Source organism: Lagopus leucura, unplaced genomic scaffold, assembly GCF_019238085.1.
Source record: "Lagopus leucura isolate 7727_CA_CO unplaced genomic scaffold, USGS_WTPT01 Super-Scaffold_100051, whole genome shotgun sequence".
In the NCBI taxonomy this organism is placed as follows: Eukaryota; Metazoa; Chordata; class Aves; order Galliformes; family Phasianidae; genus Lagopus; species Lagopus leucura.
In genome coordinates this window covers 1,720,571-1,742,660 of record NW_024962297.1, presented here as the reverse complement: position 1 = coordinate 1,742,660, position 22,090 = coordinate 1,720,571, and the positions used below count along the sequence as shown (strand labels likewise).

Genomic DNA, 22,090 nt, shown 5'->3' with positions numbered 1-22,090 from the left:
AGTGCTGTCAGACCACTGCCATTTCTGGACAGATTTTATACCTTTGCATATAGAACAATGTACACACAGCTTCTGCATCCCTGCTGTAAGCTCTGTGCTCAGTAACCTGCTTTGCAGCATGAGTTTGCTGCATCGATCTGGGTTTGCTCACAGCTGCACAGGGAACCGCTGCTATTTTCTGTCTGCTGAAGGCCGTGTTTGCCATTGACCAAACCGTCAGAGTTGTTCATGGAATGGTTTTTTGTTGGCTTTTTTTTTTTGCTTGGGGCAAAACGGAGCGACCTGACGCAGTGGGGATGGCAGCCTTTCACCCCAATGAAGGTGCATGGGCACTTCCTGCTGGGAGCGTGACTCAGCACCGCTGTTCTCCTGAAGGCCGTGATGTTGTTGGGCTCAGCTGTGCAAGGAAAGTCCACAGGCGCTGCTGTGTGCGTGTCCTGGTGCTGCTGGAAGCTGTGCCCCCCCCGTACAGCAGGGATGGGATTTCGGCACAGCTTACAGGTTGGAAAGCAGACAATCTTCAGCTCAACTTTACAGCCTGGTCCTTCGTGGCGGAGGAGTGGTGGCTTTCCCTCAAAGCAAGCAGTGATGAGACAGATCTGCTGCCTCTTTCCTTCCTTGGGGTTCCCAAAGCAGCCTGCTCCTGAGCAATCTGAGCAGTAATCATCATTAAAAAGAACTGCAGCAAGAGCTGTTGTTGGGGAAAAAAAAGACCAGGAGACACTTCTGGCACAGGAAAGCCCGTGTGGTCTAGCATTTTGCTTTTAAAAGATGGGAGAAGGCTTTGGCTCTGTTTTGGGACCAGGACCACCCTGCTGGATCCCACAGCATTGCTGGAGCAGGCCCAACGTGTCAGACCTTCTGCCCCACTAAAAGCCAAGGGTGCAGGGTGCAAGCTGTGCCCCCCCCAGCCTGGCTGTTGCTTCTTGGGGGCTTTCCCCAAAGCAGAGCAGAGCCTCAGCTGCAGCTCCGGTGGGTGGCAGCACTGACACGGCTTCTGCAGGTGTGACACACGGGTGTGACATGCCAGGGGACCTTTGGTGGCCGCCAGCCCCGAGCACAGCTCCTCCAGGAGGTGGGCATTTGCTGGGAATGAGGAGAAAGAACTATTTGCTGGGTTTGGTCCCTGATGTCCCGTGTCACAGTTATTTTCCTGCATCGGTCACAGCTGGGAGCTGCAGTCTGCACTAACTGCTCACTGAGGTTTGTGCTCTTTAAGCCACTTCTGCTGCCAGACCAGAGCTGTCCTGCCTGGCAGTTGACTCCAAAGGAAAACACTTTTGGGAGCCAAAGGGTGTCGGGTTCAGCTCAGCCAGTGTGGCTGCTGGGTGCCATGCAGGGGACAAGGCCAGCAGGAGAAACACCTTCTGTTCCGCTGGCCACAAGGGTTGAAGTCCAGGGGCAGTTCACAAACAGTGCAGGACATTCACCTGCCAGCAGTTCAGAGCAGAGCTGGGGCTGCTTCTCCCAGGGCCGTTTGCATTTCCTTTCTGTGTCCAAAAGAAAGGCAAATGGCATTGTTTCCCTCTCTCCCCACTGCCCAGGTCCCACATTCCCCGACAGCTTATTCTGGGGTTGCTGCTACCTGCTGTTCTTGGTGCTGTTTGCTCTTAGCTGCTCCCCTGCTTGCCTCCTTGCCCTGACCCTGAGCAGTACCAGCCCCAGCTGGAGCACTCAGGAGTTCCCCAGTTGTGGTTAGACCAGCCACTGCTTCAGGCTCACACCAGCAGGGACCCTGCAAGAGGCTGAGATGCTGGGTTTGGTAACAAAACGGAGCCCTACGTGGTGCCTGCAACCCATCAGGCTGCACTTGGGGCGCCAGGTGTGGGTTAGCGGGGTGAGGAGGTTTTGGGGAAGTAAGGAGGGCTGGGCTCAGTGGTGGTTATGAGCAGTGCCCAGGGCCTGCCTGTGCTTGCTCTGCAGGAGGGGCCGGCTGCAGGTAAGGAGCCCAACCCCACCTGCTCACCCTCAGCTCTGGGAACGGCCTCACTGCTTTGCCATGGAATACAGAGAGAGCTCACTGCACCCCCAGAACAGCAGCTCAGCTCCCAAGCTCCCCTGTATTTCAGAGCAGGGTATGCTCACAGTACAGGGACACAATGCCCTCTGCTGTGTCCCACTGCCACCAGAAGGAAACGAGCCCAGGGTCAGCTGCAGAGCAGCCTGGAAGGACCCAGAGCAGAGCAGACACATCCCAGCAGGTGGTGACGAGGGCGGGCTGGAGGCAGCTGCCCCAGGTTCTCGCTTTCCCACAAGGTCACTGCTGAACTGGGTGGGTGCCGCTTTTTGAACTCGAGGGCCTATAAAACTGGGAGAATGAATGCACACAGTGTCCTGTTATTCAAAAAAAGAAAACCTGGTAAGGCAGGTGCAAGGCCAGGCCGGACTTTGCCCAAGCAGGGATTTTCTGCTGTTTGCGCCCACTCCCTCTGGCAGAAGGCAGAAATACTTTGTAGTGGCAGAACCCCAGCAGCAGGATTTTGGGGTAGCCTCTAAAGGGCAGGCAGGAATAGCAGCTTTTGTCACACTTTCCTCGCATGCTTGTCATAAAGCAGACCTGGGGCAAGGGTGGCTGTCTCAGTGCAGTCACGCGCTGCTACGTAGGGAATGGGGAGCCTGAAGCAATGAGCCTTGGTCAGCACTCCTGAGCAAGGCACGGCTCCAGCTTGAGCTCTCTTGAGCTGGGGAGCAAAAGTGAGGAGCGAGGATCCTGAGGACACAAGCAGCTACAGAGCAGAAGCCCCAGCCCTCAGCAGGCAGCCACCTCTCCCTGGGCAACTTCGTGCCCCCTCCCAGCTCATACCTGAACTGCACAGCCCCTCCAAAGCCCTTCTGCAGGACGAACCACACGCTCTACCCACAGATTTGACACTTTTTTCCTTTATGTTGCACTGCAGCTTTAACGAAGATATGAACCATGCAGAGGAACGCCGCTCGTCAGCAGGAGCTCAGAAGAGAACGCAGCAATGCCTGTCAGCAGCGGCAGGGAGAGAGGCTCTCGGCAGAGAGGCAGGTGAACTCTCAGTAACAACATTATCCCAAAGACCCCCACACCCTCCCCTGGCCCACAGTCACAGACCCCACAGCCTTCCCTTGCCCTAGAGCAGCACGTCACCCTCTCCAGCTGGAACGGGAGCCCTTCCTTGGGGTCAAGTTTGTCCCACTTCTGGCAACAGAAGCAGCAGGATGGAAGGCACCTGAGTGCAGGTCAGCCACTAAACCCTCTGCTCAGATGTGATTAAACCTAGAGTCCATTACAGGTGAGAAGAAAGGAACCAGTTTTATCCTTCCCCATTCAGTTTTTGGGCGGCAGCACAATGCTATCTGCTACCTTGAATTGATGGGTTACAGCAATGACGAGCAATGTTCTTTCTCTACTGCAAAGACTATATTTTGTTTTTTGTTTTTTTTTTAAAAGACTGCTGTTTTCCCTGCTCAGGGAGGCAGAAATGTAAGTATTTCCTAAAATAAACTGGCCCTTGTTTTCACAGAAGAGCAGGAATGCCAGAGCAGGGAGGGAGTAAAAACTCAGGAGCACCTGCAGCCAGAACTGAAATGGCAAAGCAGAGGTGAACAGCTCCAAAGAGCCAGGAGATTAAGCTAAGCAATGCATTAAGGATATGTCCCCAAATCTCTCAAGTCTGGCTCTTGAAACCTCAATGCCCTTTTTGCTCCAGCCCCTCCTTCTCTCCTAACTGCTGCTTGGGAATTGCCACAGATGGCTCTGACTGGCGTTGCTGCAGACTGGTTCTATGGTCTTACATTCTGCTCAATACAGGACAACTGAGGACGACTTCATGGAGCTGCCTTCACAGCAAGCTCAGCTGGGGATGCTGCAAGTGCTTACTTGCCCAAGGTAAGGGATCCCTACTTATCCAGCAATACGTTTCCTGTCCCATTCAATGGGCTGCCTGAAAGAGCGGGGAGAAGGATCGGAATCAGTTGAATTTAGCCTTTGAAAAGTCCATTTCTGGATGCTGTTCCATGAACCTGCAACGAACACAAAGACAACAGCTAAGTTGTAAGTCAGCAGAAGACACAGAGCTCTCCCCAGGGACACGCAGCGAGTACCTGCAAGGCTCAGTGCTCCTCCACTCCATTTCAACTCATTCATTCAGCCTCTCCACATCCCACTTTTCAGGTGCAAGGCTGCCCTCTCCCAAGGCGTGCATCCCAAGAGGCATCCCTACTTCCTGCACTATCAAGTTCACTTCCTCTCCACATCCTCCACAGCAGGGATTGTTTGCCTGAGCCCCAGGTCACGCTTCCCAAACTACAAATGGTTTCTCCTCAGCTCGGTACATCAGCAATCCTACCAGCCACCAAGGTCAGCAAGCCCACACACATGGCAGTTTTTTTTATCAGCTACACACCCTTAACTGCTGCCTCTCGGACAGACACGTAGCACTGTGACATGGATTGTGGGGCAGAGGGGAGATTGTAAGGGTAGATTAGGATTTAAGCTCGAGTGTGTTACCTTATGCATTACTGGAGACATAGGGAATATCTCCAGTGCAACCTGAGACTCAGCACAACCTGATTTCAGATGTACTGCAAACTCAGCAGATATGACTATTTGGACACAGATTGCCACATCAGAAAGCTCTGAGAACTGAACTGTGCCTACGGGAGATCAGGAGCGGGGTATCAGGGCACAGAGACGTCCCTGCATTCCTCCTCTGCCCTGCACTTCGCCATGGGACACAGCACAACTCTGTGGGGGTGTACCTATGAGGTGGAGGGACAGGGCAGGCATTTCACTTTTCATCTCCATGGAAATACGCACTGTGAGAGCAGCATCTTTGTTGAGCAGGCAGGAGGAACTCACCAGCACAGAGCAGAACCCACCTGGGTGTCACCCAGTCCGCTCTGGTATGAACAAAGTCTAAACTTCCTATCCATTCTTACCAGCCAATCTGCACACGGGCCAAGCTCGCAGAGCACTGAACCAGTGCTGAGATGCCCTGTACGTCCACCTTCCAGCAGGCAAGGACTAGCTGCCATTCCACAGCTCCTTCAGACGCTGAGGAAGCCTGGTCTATAAAAGTTACACCCTGCTCTAAACTCAGCGCACCGCTCAGAGCAAAGCTTCTTCCAGGACAGATAAGCTGAGGAAGGAAAGGAGCCAGGTGCAGAAGGAAGGCCTGCCTCACCGATCCTCCCTCCAGCCCTGAGACATGCAGGTTTGCACTTTCCAAGGAAGATGCCTGACTCAGAACTGTCTCCACACCTCCCTGCCTGGCCTTGGGGGCTCCATGAGTAATTTCCCTGCCAAGGTGCGTTTGTGCCAAACAAGGCAATAAAGGCATAAAAGGACTATTGGCTTGGAGACAGCTGTCTGGTGACAGGTGTGTAAGGGAGATTATCTGGGCTACCGAGTAGAGGGAGATTAGAAAACAATCAAGACCATGTTAAAGTTCACTAGAGTCAGTACTTCCATGCTCAAATATGCTTTCTGGACTTGAAATCAGAAGATTAAGACAATGCCAGAGCTGGGCTATTCCCAGAATTTCTCATTATGTTATCTACCCCCACTGGCTTTTATAGATGCTGGTGGTTAGCCAACAATTCCGTGACTTTGTAACTGCAGATTTGAACTCAGGTAGAACTGAAGGGCGACCCGTTCCTCGCTCCGTAACACCGCTAGGTACTGGTGTGGAGGGAGGAGAGGAGAGGAGAGGGCTGTGGGAAAGCAAGCACCCCCAGATCAACTGGCTATACCCACTTTTTCAAAATGTCTTGCTTCTTCTGTTCATCAGACGTGGGGAGGCCCATGGATTTCTGTCGCTGATCATACATCATTTTCTCCACCATACTGCGAGTCTCACTGTCCAGGTCTGAGAGCTGAAACCAAGGAATGCCATCAGAATTGAACTCACTTTGCTCAACACGCACACACACACACACACACACACTGCTTGCATTCTCTGATGTGCACAAGCTAGAGAAACATTAGCCGCTCTAACTTATCTCAGCTTTGTTTAGTTGAGGCTTTGGGAGCACCTATCAGATAGGGGCACACACAGCAGTGCTCCCAGCCTTGTTTTGTTTCTGCTGCTAGAACAAAGTCACAGAAGTTGAGTGTCAATGTGTTTATGAGAAGCTACGTTCGTTCCAGAGGAGGGAGTTCTCTCACCTTGGAGTTTTCTGGATTGATTTTCTTGGTGTTGATCTCTGGGTCTGTGGAGACCAGTTTGTTCCACCATTCCATCTTGTTGATCTGAGGGAACGAAGAAGCAACAGTTCTTTCTTTTTCCTGGGCTTGCTCTTAGCATGCTGTGTCTGGAATCAAACTTTATTTGACAGTTCTCTAAGCGTCAGTAAAATCTGAACCTGGAGGAAGGGCATTACTTTCATTTCTAATCACTTCAGCTATCTGGAATTTCCACAACTGACAAACCCAAGAGCACGTTAGATGTCATGGCAATTGCCTGTAGTAGCCAAGAAGGGACATGAAAACTCAAGGACAGACCTTATTGCTGCTCATGTCACTAACAGATGTGAAAGAACAGCATGAATGCACTAAGGAGCAACTTCAAAATACTGATTTCCTTCAGATTCTCCTGAATCGCTGAGAAATTAACTGGAAATCCTGGATTATAGAATCCATCATCCAGAATCCATCATCAAATCCTTAGGATGGGAAGGGATCTTTAAAGGCCACCTGGTCTAACTCCCCTGCAACGAGCAGGAAACAGCTCCATCCGTGCTCACAGCCCTTCCAGCCTGACCTCGAGTGTCTGCAGGGATGGAGCACAACTCACTGTGCCAGAGCCTCACCTCCCTGCAGACAGGCTGCAAACAGCACCAAGTGGCAACACCCAACAGCATCCCTGAGACAGGACCCAGGACGAGCACGATTCTTCTGTTCCAGCTTATAAAGCCCCGTGCTTTCATGAGTTTGGTGACTCTGGTTTCACCAGGGAAGAGGCAGACAGGTCCCAGCCCTCCCCAGTTGACGCCGCTTTACCTTCTCCAGGTGCACGGTGACTGTTTTACCATCTTCAATCAGCCAGGAGCTCTCCTCCACCTTCACTTCATTGAAGAGCTCTCCATCGAGAACAGGAGGATGGCCTTTCAGGCCAACTCTGAGGCGCCGTCTCTGGATATCCACCACCACATCCTTCCCCTTCAGCCGGAAGGTCACCTTGAAAGGGACGGCCAGCTGGAACAGACAAAGGGCAGATGTGAGGAGCAGAGCAATTAAGCCTCTCCTTGCCCTCTTGTGCTGCTGTTGTAAGACTCTTTGCCTTTTGCCAGAGTAAGATACCATAATCCTTGTTGGTCGAGCAAGAGGTGAAAGGATACAAGTGTAAATGCAGCAGCAGGGTGGCCAATGGGTCTTTAAGGAAGGGAAGCAGATTTTCACATCCTGTTCAACTTTGTTTGCCAAAGCTTGGCAGAGGTAACTACAGCTTCTGGGAATTTAATTCAGTTACCAGGCTGTCCCCCAGCTACTGAAATGTCATCATTAAGTGCAATTAACAACCTTCAGGTCTGCTGTTCTTACCAGCACCTACTTTTATTTTGTGGCTGAGATCCCTCAGACCCTGCATATAAGGCAGCACTTACATCCAGCTCTGAAAGAGTCTGTGTCCATCTGTAATTTGGAAGGTCAGCTCCATTGCCAGCATTGGGTTTAAGTTTTCCTTTATCATTCTCATCTTTGTCTTCTTCATCTGTTTCCTAACCAACCAACATAAAGTGAAAGGAAGTTTTTCAGGCCTCCAGACACCCTTCCCAATTCCAGATTTTTAGAAGAGTTCCAGGTCAGTAGAACATATTTGCATAAACTTAACCCAAAACCAAAAGGTTTTTGTGTTAAAATAAAATTACAAGCAGAAAAAAAAAGGCACTGCAGTCTTTGGGAATTCAGCCTTGTTATGACCAGGGCACAGCACAGAAGACAAAATCAGCTTCAGTGCATATTCCCAAAGAAAGGCAGGCAGGACATCCCCTAATATTGACAAGAGTTCTCGTGGTTATCCAGAAACATATTGCTCTCAGTCTAAAACAAAACCCACAGATGACTTTTACCTGCTTGTTAGAATCTGAAGAGTCACCTTCATCCTCTGAGGATTTCACCGGGACATTGTTAACCTCTTTTTGTGCCTCTTTCTTCTGTTTAAAAAGAGAATTAACAGAATAGTCCATATTTGTGTTACTTGCTCACCTGACACTAGGCAGCTTCCACTTCTACAGCAGAAGGTACTGCAATACCTTGCTGAGGGCAGAGGGACTCACTGGCAAACCCACACCAAAATCTAACAGTTGTTCTAGAGTGCTTTACTTCAGAAGCCCCCACCTGCTGCCATCAGGAGGTTCTGATGCTGCAAAGCAGTGAGTCCAAGCCATCTGAACAACCCCCACTACTTGAAACATGCACTGGCAAATGGAGGAGACAGCCTGGACCAAGCTGGCACCCATAAGAGCCAAGTGAAACCCTCACCTGATTGATTTCCAGCTGCAGCCTTTCTGCTTCCTCGTCTGTAAGTTCCTTAATCCTTGGCTCATTTGCTTCCTGTTTTGCTTCCTTGGCAAGCTTTGCAGCTCTCTCTGCCTTCTCCCGTCGTTCTGCCTCTTGTCGAGCCTTCTTCTCCTTCCTCTCCTTTTGAGCCAGTTTGTTGTGATGGTTGAAGGAGTCTGTGATCAGCTGGAAGACAGGGACGTGTACCAAAGGGTTGAAAAAAAATAAAGAAATCTCCCTTTTTTTTATTCCAAACCCAACTGAAGCCAACTCACTAGATACCAAAGTTTTTTGCTTTTTTGTCCTTTGTGCTTTGAGCCTTCCTAACCCAGCTACTCCATACATCCAGGAAAGCTGGAAGAATGGAGACACTGGTCTTAGTTTTTATGCCTGCTTCTGACCTCTCCCCCAGCTGGGCTTTCCCCAGGCATATTTAATGTCTGGATTACAAAACCTTTGCCATGAAGAATTTCTATAGCTCCTGGAATTGTGGCTACCACTGCAACAGCAAAATCTAGCAGAAATCAGTAAGTATCACAGTTTCACTGTGTCACCATTTAGAGGAGGAAGATTCGAAAAGCTCCTTTTACTGAGGGTGAAGTTCCAACAGAAATCTTTGCTTCCAACCTAACTTCAACCTTTCACATTGTTGTGTCTGTGAAAAGCAAACTCTCAAGGTCTCTGATGCAAACGGCTGTGCTGCTCAGAGGGAAAGCTCAGTATGCAGGCAGGAAGCCAGAGCACTGCCTGCTGCTCAGTAATGCCACAGAGCACTGTGCAAAGCTGCACGGATGAGAACTGCTCCAGAAAACAACGCAGAATCTCACAAGAGAAATCAGAGTGGAGAGAGTCCTCAGACGTAGGAGCCAGGTATTTCTGTATGTACAGCCCAGAACCCCTGCGATGAATCAGCACCTTTCCAGAGAAACTCAAAGCAATGGGTTTTGTAACCAACCATCAGCTCTTTCTGCTTTGCTTCTAAAGGGCAAAACAAGGTTTATTTACACAGCCTGAGTCCGGTGTCTCCTAGGACACAGAACTCAAGACATGCATCTCCCAGCCTCTGCTCCTAATTGAACCCACAGGGAGCAAAGCTATTTAGCTATGTAAGTTCCAATAAGAGCAGCCAGGACCCCCAAAAGCACCCATCAGGGCTCATCTCCCAACTGCTACTCAGTTTCATTCCCTGGGAACACAGAATCCCCAGGAATCTGAGGCAATATGTCCTCCAATGGAAGGAAAACAGCACTAGACTTCAATTCATTCTTCCTTTGAAACCGTCCACTTTCCCACCCCTGACCTGCCTTAGTTGTTACTTTGGAGACCAGAGAGAGTACATTCTGCTCTCCATTAGCAATTAATGCCTTCCCTAATGCATTTACCATGGCAACAGCACCTGTTTTGCTCACAGGGAGTTCTAGTAGTCAAAAAGTGCTCACAAAAGACGTGCACTCTGAGTTTTTCCCTCTGTTCCATACAGGCCGTGGGATCTAGAAGCATCAGACCCTTCTACAACATCAGCTTCCCTGTAACCCCTTCAGCAATCACCCAAAGATTGTATGCAAGCAGGGCAGGGACACAGCATCCAGCCGAGCATTACCAAGCAGTTCACATGCTAAGTGAGGGGGAACAGCAAGTACAACTGAGAACCCTTCAGAAAGTCTGGCTAACTTGTGCTGGGACGAGCCAAGGCGCTCAGTCCTTACAGTTACAGCAGCCCGGAGACAAAGGTGCAGCTGCTGGTGTGCAGATGTGGACTTTGAGCTCTTCCTGGGGTGAACAAACAAGGCGACACGCAGTTATCGGCACAGCGGTGTCTGTCACCGTTCAGTCAGCGCGTCTGGCAGATTTGCTTTCCAAACAAGCCTTTGGCCAGAGCATGGCAAATCCCTGCACCACCAGCATCACCTGAGCAAGCGGTCGTGCCTCACCACAGTAGGGACAGCTCGCTGTTCCCTCGTTTCAGTGGTGTGTTTTATTACTGCTCATCCCCAGTTGCATTACAGGGTTTTAGGATGTTCAGGAAAGGAAGGCTTAGCAAGGCATAAACGTGGCTGACACATAAATCAAAAGACATAACACAACTTGCAGACTGTGGTTTGTTACCTTCTCTGCTACGCCATCTTCTCCACCAGTGAAGAAATCTGTTTTACGCCTCAGGAAACTGAAGAATGTGTTCACAAGCTGGGAACAAGGAAGGGGGACAGGAAAAGGACAGGGAAAAAAAAAACACCCAGAGCAATGAGAGCACATCACCCCAAGGCACCTCATGTTTAGTGAACAGTCTTTATTCTGCTCTTCCCATCTGAGTCAGGATCATAATTCTACGATTCCATAATGAAACCCTCTGATTGTTTCCCAGAGAAAATATTCCATGGCTTGTGTGAAAATCCACCTCCTGGCTCTCTGTTTTTCAGGACAGGCACCTATGTGATTTACATTAATAATGTAGGCACGTTATTCTCAGATCACGTTGGAGATGCACAGATGTGGGCACCCCAAGCTGCTAATTAGACCCACTTGATGCAGGAACACTGAGCATGCACATATCCATACATGTGTATGTGTACAGGTTTACACACGTGCTGTATTTTGCTGCCCTGCATGTCTAAGCCCTCAAAGCACACAAGCCCACCTTTCCCAGCTCTGTGTCCCTTTACTTTTACAAAAGAACAAAGTCCTTTTGTTTCCCACTAACTGCCTTGCTACCTGCCAAGTGTTACTGATGAATGGAAACGCACTCTCTCAAAGAACACTGTTGTTTTTTGTTTTCCTTGTATTTTTTCCTCCCATCAGGAATTGCATCTTGTCGGTATTCCAACCTGAACTTTGAGGATTGAAACAAGATGTTTTTAGCACCACTTCTCCAAAATTTTGGGGTGCGGGCGATGCTCCCATACAGCCCTCCTGCAGCTCAGCTCCGGGATTCCAGCTTGAGCTGCCACGTGAGTAAAAGTGAGGCCGCACCGCAGCCTCAGAGCCCCACGAGGAGCCGGGAGGGGGCCGCCGCCGGGTTTTTAGCGGCTCCTTCCGCTCACATCCCCGCCCTCGTGCACCACGCAGCGGAGCCGCGGCCGAGGAAAGGGGTTCCGCACGCTGTTAGCAGCCGCGCCCCGCAGCTCCTCAGCCCCTCGCCAGCACCACGCGCCCCGCAGAGCCGCTGCAGCCGCCACGGCGGGGCCGGAAGTCACGCGCTGCCCCTCCTCCCGGGCCCGCCCGCTCCTCCCACCCCCCCAACCACCACCGGGAGCACGGAAAGGCTTTGGCCGCCCAGGGAACGACGGTGCTACCTCGCACACGCCGCCTTGGTGCTGCTGCGCCATGGCCAGAAGGATGCCATCGAAGCGATCCTCCTGCTCCGCCGCTTCCTCCGCGCTCAGCCCCATCTTGCCCGCCACCGGTCTCCTCAGAACCCTCACGCTACTGCTAACCGGAACCGGAAGCAAGCTGGGCGGAAGCGGAAAAGCGGTACCTCCCTCAACAGCCAATCGCAGCGCTCGGCTGCGCTGCTGCTTTCGCGGATTGGTCGAGGCAGTACCCGCGTTGGAGAGGCGGGAAGAGTGGCGCGGGGCTCGGTTGCTATAGCGACGGCCGGGCCTGGGCCTTTCCAGAAAGCTCGGCCGGGGCTCGGGGCTCGGGGCCGGGCAGCGTTGTTTACTTCCGGGTATTTCCTGTTCTTGCGCAGGGTTTGGCTCTTCCCGAGTCCCCTCCCGTCACCACACGGTTCAAAGAGCCGCTCGTTCAGGCCCAAGCAGGGCCAAGGCTCTGCAGTCTGAAGCAGGGAGAGACTGTGGCAGTCCTGCTGCCTGCTGTGGGCCTTTCCTTACCCCTCGCTGCTGGTTTCACTCCTTTGCACCAAGAGCTGTGTGCCCTTAGGATGAGTTGGCCTTATCCCCACTGCCTACTGCCTGAGGTCCCCCTGAAATCAATCAGCAGATGCTGCCAGTTCCCCAGGCTGACTTGTGCTGGCCAACAGACACAAATACCCGGGTATTTTGTGGTGAAAATCTATAAACGTGGCCCTCAGTTCCCGCTTGTTTATGCCCTTAAGATGTTTGTTCCTTGCAGGGTTCACTGGGCCTGAGTGAGGAATTCCTCACAGGCCCCCCTGAAATCCATAATTGTGTGCTGCCACTTCACTTCTGCTGATCGAAACATACAAATTCAGCGCAATAAAAGGGAAAAATGTATAATCTGGCTCTCACCTACCCAGCATTTCTTCTGCAGCACATGCGGCGCTGCCTCGGGTGTAGTGTGGCTTCACTTATTCACTGGCTTCCTTAACTGTAACAGCACGAATCTCCTGTCAACAAGGTTAGGCAAACATCTGCTGATAAAATGACTTCCAGGTTGCTCTTTCCAAGGCCAGAGCACGCAGGCCATTTGCCATGGTGTCCTCGCTCCAGACGAGCACCGTGTGTGTGTGTATGTGTGTGTGAACTCCTTGGCAGCGACACCTGCCAGATAGCACAGCCTGATTGCAGCGCGGGGCCTTGGTGCCATGGTACAGCCCGGGTTAATGACTTTGTTTATACTGTTTGGGTAATTGTGATAAGGCTGCCCAACCCGCTGCCCCATCCCCGCGCTGCGGCTGCTGGCGTTTCATTGAGAAAACGGCCACTGACGCCATGCTGAGATCTTGCTGGTCCCAGCCAATCAGTCTGGGGACAGCTGGTTGGTTGGGTTGGTTTTTTTTTTCTTTTTTTAATGAGGACCGCTTAATCACAGAGCGGTCAAGGCTGGGAAGGGGTGTTCCACTTGTGACTGAGCCTTATAAGAGCTTGTTTGAACAGCCATGTGCTGGCAGAGCAGAGGGGACAGGTCACTCCCAGGCTGAGACGGGGAGGAAACTTACAGTTCTCTCCTATCTGTGGAGCTTTACAGAGGATACAGGCTCCCAGGCTCTGATGACCAGTAGCACGGACATGGACTGCGAGAGGTGTCAGTGCCAGCATGGAGACAAACACTCAGCCATTCTCTACACCCTCCTGAGCCAGAACCTGAGCCACAGCCCACCCCACCAACGCTGCCTGTGTCACCAGCGCTGGACAGTTTGCCTCCGGACACCCCATATCACCTGCCAGGCTGCCTCCGATGTGTTGGTGAAAACCATCAGCTTCATGAAAAACCTCCCTTCCTTCCACCTGCTGCCACGGGGGGATCAGCTCCTGCTGCTGGACAGCTGCTGGGTCCCCCTTTTTCTCCTGGGGCTGGTCCAGGAGATGGTGACGTTTGAGGTGATGGAAACCCCGGCCCCCAGCATGCTCGAGAAGATCCTCCTCGATGGCCAAAGCAAAAGGCAGGAGCCTGAGTGGACGCAGCCCATGCTGGCCGCCGTGCAGTGGCTGCAGTGCAGCCTCAACACTTTTTGGAGCCTGGACTTGAGCCCAAAAGAATACGCTTACCTGAAGGGAGCCATCCTCTTTAATCCTGGTGAGTGCTCAACCCTCTCAGCTCTGCCTGCTGGTGGTGAGAGAAAGCCCTGCATGAGTTAGCATTTAAAAACACAGCTCTTGGCTTGGAGTCACTCAGAGTTTGGGCAAAAGTGTGTGTGAGAGCAGGGAGAGCTGCTCACGTTATCGTTAGCATCAACAGTGCAGCTTACAGCTGGGATGCAGGGAGGAGAGATACTGAATGCAGTGTTTAAAAGCAGAGACCTCCTCACCTTGCAAACAAAGACTTAAATCTATAAAGGGGGACTTAAATCTATAAAGGGGGACTTAAATCTATAAAGCTTATGTCTGCCCTGTTAGTTATATTTACTCCCTCAATGCAACAGCCCTGAAATCCGTGTCATTAGGGTGGCACTCGGAGGTTTTCTCCAAGACACAGGGAAGGAGATGGGAGAAACCTGGAGCTGTTTTCCAGCCTTCCTCTTCACATGCCTTTCCTCCTTTCTCTTGGCAGATGTCCCAGGGCTGACGGCCTCCCTGCACATCGAGAGCCTCCAGCGGGAAGCCGAGCGAGCGCTTCAGGAAGTGGTGAGGATTCTGCACCCTGAGGACCAGGACCGTTTTGCCCTCATTTTGCTCATCACCTCCACCTTGAAATCCATCCCTCCTGCCCTCATCACAGACCTCTTCTTCCGGCCCGTCATTGGCAGCGCAGACATTGTTGAGCTCATCGTGGATATGCTGTATGAAATCACCAGCTGGCAGCCGGCTCCCTCACCACACACGGCTCTGTGAGCTGCTGTGCTCTGCCACAGCTCTGTGCGTGCTCTCCATCAGCTGGCAGGGCAGCAGGGAGGACTGGGGAGCAGGCACTCGGGACAGGCGCCCTGAGCTCCACAGCTGGCTTTGCGTGTGCCTCTTGCTAGGCTGCAGGGCTCAGCAAGGTGTTAGCAGAGCACTCAGGAAAGCAGCCTTGATTCAGCAGATGTCTGTGGCAGCTCCTGCTCCGCCTCTGCCAGTCTGTTTCAAGGAGTGTGACTGTGTGTGTGTGGCTGTTTCCCTGTTCTGCAGCTGGTAGTACTCAGCTGCTAGCAAGCAGGCCAGCCCCGTGACACAGGGCAGATTGAGTTAGAGCCTGCTCCAGTTGTTTTTTTATCTCAGTGAATCCTCAGTTCAATTAAAACCAATGTGTGTTTTGCTGTTAACTCCAAGAGATGAGGTCTGACCTCAACTCACTGCCCATGACAGCTCAACCTTGTGATAGTGGTATTTAGGGGTGCTGAGTATCTTCAGTGGGATCACTTGTAGAGTATGACCAAGTGCAAACAGTCAGAAATTAGATCTTTAAGTATTGGCCAATGTCTGTTGTGCACGAAATCTCAGAAATATTCATAAAGAATCTTCCTCAGGCAGCAAGAGGGAAAAGTACAAAATCTTACAGGGTGTGCAGCCAGCCGAATTAACGCCTTGTGCCTTTCATCAGATTGCTTCTTCTCTCCATTATGCCATGAGCTGCAACAGGATTGCTCACAGAGCAACGGATTACCTAAGAGCAGTGAAACATATGGCAAATAATGCTGCATGAACACCAGGGAGTCCGTCCTACCCATACACCACAAAGGTGCTTTTAGCAGCATTGAGAATGGCTCAGGCTGTGGGCCTGCCTCTGTTCCTGCGACAGCAAGCAACACACTGAGCTACGGACACCGAACAAACCAGCAGAACTGTTGGTGGCAGAACAAAACATCCCTGCCTTGAGTTACAGCTGGTTAAACGTGTAGCACGTCTGGAAACCTCACTTCTCCTGTCTGCAGCTTTTGTAAACCATTAGATGTCAGTATTTTGTGGGTGAGCCTTCTTTCGGTTTGTATATAAGACACAGTAAATTATTTTTTTAATAAAGCGTTTTACCTTTTGGAAAGCAGTGGTGACTTTCAGGGAGGGTGTCTGTTACATTCCTGGGATTCCGCACTTAAATACTGGCTGCAGGCCTGGTGTGGAAAGGACACCTGAAAGCAGGGCCAGAGCCTTTCCCCTCTCAGCGAAATCCTGCTGCCTCGTCATCGCAGGGCAGCGTTGCGATGTGGTCACAGCAGTGCCTGATTCACAGCCCTGTGGCACACAGTGCCCTGCGCACCCAGCAGAGAGAAATCTGCAGAGGCAGCAGAACCGCAGCCTGTCTGCATGCTGTGCCTTCCTTCATGCACGCAGCCTCGCCCGGAGGTGCTGAGGCAGGAGGTGGGTGCTGACTCACCTGGATGTGCACACAGCCGTCAGCAGGCACAGAGACCAGGCTGTGTGCCACGCGTGGCCCCGCCGAGGTGCCTGCTGGAGCCACGCAAGGTCTCCTGGTTCCCCATCGCCCTGAAACACATCGTGTTTGAACAGGAGCCTGGTGGGAGAGCGGCGCGTTCTGCCCAGCTGTCCCTTCACCCCTGCTGCCAAACCGCAGCAGGATGCTTCCAAGGGGATCTCAGCCCCTGACAGCCATTTTCCAAAGGGAAGGAGGCTGTGAGTCACCGGATGATTTCCGCAGGCCCACGCCAGCCACGAGCTGCTCAGCACGGTGACACACGCGTGAGTCACTGCGTGCAGGGCACCCAATAGCCCCGTTGGCACAGTAACCCAGCAGCAGGCAGGCAGGCGTCTGGGCACAGGGAAGAGCCCCCGGTGCCTCCATCCCACTGTGCTCCCAGCAACTCCTGGAGACAGGAGAGCCCCGTGCATGGTGGGGCGGCGCCTCACTTCAGCCTGATACCACAGCATCACTCTTTTTCCCTGTCCTACGCATAGCTCTCAGAGCTGCTACATTACCTAGCGTAAAAGAAATTAAAAGGAAAATGAAAATAAGGAAAAGGAAAAGCAAACACCGAGACCCCTCCCCGGGTTAGGTTGCACTGACCCCATGGCCTGCAGTACCCCTCCCCGCCACGAGGCGGCGCCATCTTCCCCGCAGGTCTATTGATGACGTCATCACCGCGCGCCCAGCCCCGCGTGACGCACCGCTCGGCGGACAAGATGGCGGCGCCCAGTTGTGAAATCCCTAATGGCGGCGTCGGTGCCGCCCGTTATTGCCTGGTAAGCGGCATCCCGGCTGCGCTGCGCTCTGCCCATCTCCGTGCCTACTTCAGCCAGTTCCTGGAGGCCGGCGGTTTCCTTTGCTTCCACTACCGCCACCGCCCCGAGCGCCCGCTGGCGGGCGGCAGCGATGGGCAGAGCGCAGCGCCCAGCACCTGCTGCTGCCCGGTGGCCGTGCGGCCCGGCCGGGCCCGGCGCTTCGTCCGCATGTACTCGGGCAGACGCTGGGTCGGGCCCGGCGGCACCTCATTGCCTGGCCGCTGCCACGTCCGCAGGGTCCGCCTCAGCCCCGGGACAGGTACGTCTGGGCTCCCCTGTGGGCCCGCTGAGCACAGGGTGGGTCGTCCCCACTCCCTTCCCCCCCCCGCTTTCTCCTTTCTTCCCCTCTGTTCCCTTTTTCCCCCTCTCCCCCCCGGTGGAGTTTCCTTAACACCTTACATCTGTTACGGGGCAAGCAGAGTCAGTTTGGGGGCTGTTCCCTAGACCTTCCCAGGAGGGCCCTGATTTGCCCCTCTCTAGTGTTGGTGTGTTTTCCCTCTCCAGATCACTCCTTCCCTCTTCCAGGCACAGAGACGTTTCCCAGTGCAGTGGACATGAAGGCTGAGGGTGAAACCGTCACGGAATCGGACTTGAAGCGGCTGCCTGAGTTCAACCCCCCTTCCTTTATGCCTTTTGGGAATGTGGGCACCCCTCTGAAAGTCTTTCTGGAGCTGATCCGTGCCTGCAGGCTGCCTCCCAGGATCATCAAGAAATTACAGCTGGATTTCCCAAAGACAGGCTCATCCCGGAGGTATGGCAACGTGCCTTTTGAATACCAGAACACTGAGACGGTTATAGAAGAAGAAAGAGTTTACACTGCTACGGGGGATGAGATCACAGAGGATGAGGGGCCTGTGGCAAGATCTGAGGTGACTGATCCAGCCAGTGCTGAGGAAGACGAGGTGGGGCAGGAAAAGGAGGAAGAGGAGTCGCACTCGGATGACGTGAGTGGATTTTTGTAGTGCTGCCTGCGGTCAGGCATTGCGCTGCAATGCTGAGAGAATTGAGCTAATTTTTAATCTTTTAATTGTACTGGGAAGTCTGCTTGTCTGAATATGGTGTTAAATGTGGTTGTTCACATTCTGAGCTCTTTGGTGCATGTAGTGGTGCAGGTGTTAGTACTTCCAGAGCAGCTTGTCCAAGTGAAAGTGCTTCATGGTGTGAGCACAAAGAGCTCAGTCCAGAGGATGGAGCCCCGGTGGTGGCTGGTGCTGCAGGAGGGCAACTCTGCCTGCTGCGTGGCAGGTTGGTCTGGCTCTGATGTTGCTTGTAAATGAGATGGCTGGAGACTGAGGAGCACATCAGTGTTCTGGAAATGACATGCAGAGTCGTGCAGATGGTTGACCTTGAATGTTCCTGCAATACAAATTAGTCATTTGGAGAAAAATGACTTTCTTGACAAAGACTTCTAGAAAACTGGGCTGGTCTGGCTCTCCAGAGATTATCTTGCTCCCCCCGACAGACGCCTGTCTAGCCTGCTCTCCCAAACCTTTGTTATTACAGAGGCAGTGCAGTCCTGAGGCAAGCCATTCCCGTTCCTGGCTGTCCTGCCATTATGCACCAGAATTAACTTGTATGTCAAATCTTTGCTGCAGTTTTATTCCATTAGATTCTCCTACCAACAGCGGACACAGAGAACACTTTGTTCCTTCCTTTAAAAGCTCTTTATTCAACAGCTGCTTTCAGTCTTTTCCAGACTAAGCCAGTCTGCTCCTCTGGCCGTTTCTCAGGGGCTGTTTCCTGGATCTCCAGCTATTCTTTTGGACATTCCTTAGCTGGTGTCTCCCTTGAAGGGCTGTGCCCAAAGCTGGGCAGACAGCAGTAAAGCTGTCAGTCTGATCTGTGGCTGTGCCAGCAAACTCCTTTTCTGGAACCGATACAATCTCTTTAGGGATCTACTTGAGTGGAATTAATTTGTTGCTAGTGCTGACTTTACCTACAACACACCTGCTCCTTAAATGGACATCTCTGCGTTACAGATCAGGTACGCTGCTGAAAGCATGCTGTGAAGTGGGTGTGATGTGGTATTTTTCACCACTTCTGTCTGCTGACTCTGGCATTAGTCAGGGGAATGAGGTCATCAGCGCTGGTCGTGTCAGTGCCTGAGAACAGCAGGCTGAGACGAGCTCTGTTGACAAAGGTGTTTTATTGTAAAGGCTGTGAGGGTCAGGGAAGTGAAAAGGAGACTTTGTGCTGCTGCTGTCCCCCACCTTTTGCTGGTTTCTTTGCAGGACAATGATACCTGTGAGGAATGGGAGCGACACGAGGCTCTGCATGAGGATGTGACCAAGCAGGATCGTGTGGAGGAGCGGCTGTTTGAGGAGGAGATTGAGCTGAAGTGGGAGAAAGGAGGTTCAGGCCTTGTCTTCTACACAGATGCTCAGTACTGGCGGGAGAAGAATGGAGGTAATGTTGCTGTTTGTGTCGCTGCACTGCAAACTGACTGCCACAAGCTGGGGACTGGGGGCCCAGCCTGGCAGGATCAGATAAATCAAGTATAACCCTTCCAGCTCAGCTGCAGATATGGGCATCTGGTGATCGATTTTTAAGCCTTCCCTTGGTGACAAAACCTGCAGAAGTTCCATCTGATGGCTCCAGGACCTGCTGGTCCTATTAGCAGCCTATTCTGTAAGCCTGTGGCTTGTATACCCTAATATCTGTTCCTTCCCATTTTGTTAGAGAAAACAGGGGATCGACTGCTAGCTAGCAGCTCTTCTGTGTCAGACATCCACAGCCATTACCAAAACCGGTGCTTTTCTTCTCTTGGCAGACTTTGATGAGCAGACTGCTGATGACTGGGATGTGGACATGAGCATCTACTATGACAAAGGTATTTGAGCTTGGAAAAACTTCATAGGAAACAGGGGAGGTTGGGAAGTTCTGAACCTGCAGAATTTTTGACGTGGGGAACTCAGTCATCCTTTGAAAGCATCTGAGACGTCACTGTACTTGAAAGAACATTTTCTGGCTGTGAGAGCTGCCAAAAAGAACAGGTTCTGCTTCCTTGCTGGGTGGTGCTCTGGGGGAAATCACAGCAGGAAATAGCTTTCCTGAGCTGTTCTACTCCGACTCTTGCTTCTTTTTTCCCTAGATGGAGGAGACAAGGATGCTCGTGACTCAGTCCAGATGTGGCTGGAACAGAGACTTCGAGATGGTTTGGAGGATGGGTCTACATCAGGGCAGCAAATCGGCACCTTTGAGAGATACACCAAGGTGAGCTTTGGATACTGAGTGGATGGGGAAAGGCTGTGCTGGTGACGTTCAAAATATGTGTGTGTTGTGGAGGAGGCTCTGGGCAGATGAGGGTGGGCTTTGTTCCAACACCTTTATGACTTTTTCTGCTCTTCCAGGGCTTTGGCAGGAAGGTTCTGGAGCAGCAGGGCTGGACGGAGGGGCTGGGATTGGGGAGCAACAACTCTGGAATGGCTGAAGCTCTTGACAATGAGGGTCAGAATCCCAGGTGCAGGAGAGGTCTGGGGTAAGTACCTTGTACTCCCCTGCCAGCCTGTGTTTGGAGCCTCTGCCTGGCGTCTGCAGCTAACTGGCTTAAAAAGTGAGGACTGTGAACCAGAGCAGTAAGGCTGTGTCCCAGGGCCCTGCCACAGCACTCCTGAGCTGACTGCTCTGCTCTTCCTGACAGGGCAGTACTCTTGGAAGGGCTTGTGTTGTTACATTAAAAGAACTGGAACCGTTTGCAGGTTCATGCAGCACACAAGCATAAGGGAAATCTGTGCTCAGGAATTAAGGGTCGCCTGCTGCAGTATTTCTGTAGGAAAAGCTCAGGTGACCGAGCAAGATTTGTGTGCCATACTTCTGACTTGTTTGTGGGCTTTGCTCAGTGCCTTGTCTCACTGCGAGGGCTGCTGCTTGTTCCTGTCTGTGGGATGGCTCCAGGACAGAACACCTGCACTGTTTCTGCCCGTTCCTCCTTTATAACACGTGGTGGAGACAGCCTGCATCTACAGGGGCGTCCCACTGCCCCAGCGCTACTGAACCCAACGCTGCCTGCTTCCCTCTAGGTACCATGGGGAGAAACTGCCAGCATTCAGCAAGGTGAAAAAGCCACGGAGAGAAACTCCTGTCCTCATCTCAACCATCTACGATGACCCTGAGCCTGTGGACAGTGGTGACCAGCTGCTCAGGCGCCAGCCACCCACTGCCATGAAGTACAGACAGGGCATGCCTTTCGTCCGGGCGTCGCGTGGCACTCTGCAGAGCTCCAGCACTCAGTCACACTGAGCAGAGACAATCACAGAGCCTTTTTACTGCTCCTGCTCCTGTTGACCACAGGCTGGCTCCTGCTGGTCTCAATACTGGAGTAGTTTGTTCATATATTTATTTTTGGAAGAAATAATTTGTAACGGAAAATGCCCTGATTATTTTTTTTTTACTCCTCCTAGAGCTATTAAAGTGAGGGGAGATATTAATGGTCCTATTTGTTCACTGGGAACGAGGTGGGAATTGCATTTTTATGCCAAAGCTTTAAAGCCACTACTGCTGCCTAGATCAGCAGAGCTGCTGTGTTAGGTCCGCAGCCAGCTCAGCCCAAAAAGCAGAGCGCATAGTTCACAGCTCCTTGAGACCTAGGGCAGGACAAGTACAGACAGGGCCAGCTGTGGCAATGTAACTGTCCTGCAGAAAGTTTGCTGCGGGCTCACAGCTTTGTCTTGCTTGGGCGTGACAATCCCACAGTCCCAGCAGAAACTCACTGGGATGAAAGACACGTCCTGGCAGCCTTCGGGAAGGCGTCTCCCTGTGGTCAGGTGTAGCAGCTGCTTCCTTCCATGCTTCTCTGTGACAAAGCCTGGGCTGCAGAGAGCCCTGGGCTGAGAGCTTTCATCCATGTGACCTGGCGTTGTGGTGTTACATGTGAATTAAGTCTCCTCCGAGTCAGTGGGCTCCAGCCTTTTCCTGCTGCTTACTCTGCACTTCTCATTAGGTGTGGCAGAGACAACGTAGAGAGTCATTTCTCTGTTTTTGGAGGCGGAGGTGGGGGTGCTGGGTTTGTGCCTGGAGGAAACGGGTGGAGCGGGGAATCGAACCGGCAAACCCGAGGCACCATTCGGTCCGCTGCGCCCTCCGACCGCTAGGGGGCGCCGTGCAGGCGGTTGCC

At 52.3% G+C, this 22,090-nt stretch overlaps 3 protein-coding genes across 3 annotated transcripts; 2 read left to right on the top strand and 1 right to left on the bottom strand.

The window, feature by feature from the left end:
- Positions 1-2,864: 2,864 nt before the first annotated feature.
- Positions 2,865-11,909, bottom strand: NUDC (nuclear distribution C, dynein complex regulator). The gene is made up of 9 exons (XM_042885579.1): positions 11,758-11,909; positions 10,574-10,651; positions 8,450-8,653; positions 8,038-8,121; positions 7,573-7,686; positions 6,971-7,165; positions 6,137-6,220; positions 5,726-5,844; positions 2,865-3,990 (listed from the first exon to the last, which is right to left on the bottom strand). Exons 1-9 carry the CDS (start codon positions 11,851-11,853, stop codon positions 3,939-3,941), a joined length of 1,026 nt encoding a protein of 341 aa, XP_042741513.1. The 5' UTR covers positions 11,854-11,909; the 3' UTR covers positions 2,865-3,938.
- A 1,326-nt stretch (positions 11,910-13,235) lies between these two features.
- On the top strand, positions 13,236-15,313 carry NR0B2 (nuclear receptor subfamily 0 group B member 2). The gene is made up of 2 exons (XM_042885590.1): positions 13,236-13,900; positions 14,375-15,313. Exons 1-2 carry the CDS (start codon positions 13,375-13,377, stop codon positions 14,653-14,655), a joined length of 807 nt encoding a protein of 268 aa, XP_042741524.1. The 5' UTR covers positions 13,236-13,374; the 3' UTR covers positions 14,656-15,313.
- Positions 15,314-16,864: 1,551 nt separating this feature from the next.
- On the top strand, positions 16,865-21,387 carry GPATCH3 (G-patch domain containing 3). Its single transcript, XM_042885580.1, has 7 exons — positions 16,865-17,236; positions 17,503-17,921; positions 19,209-19,383; positions 19,748-19,807; positions 20,069-20,190; positions 20,328-20,455; positions 20,997-21,387. Exons 1-7 carry the CDS (start codon positions 16,879-16,881, stop codon positions 21,214-21,216), a joined length of 1,482 nt encoding a protein of 493 aa, XP_042741514.1. The 5' UTR covers positions 16,865-16,878; the 3' UTR covers positions 21,217-21,387.
- The last annotated feature ends 703 nt before the right edge of the window (positions 21,388-22,090 follow it).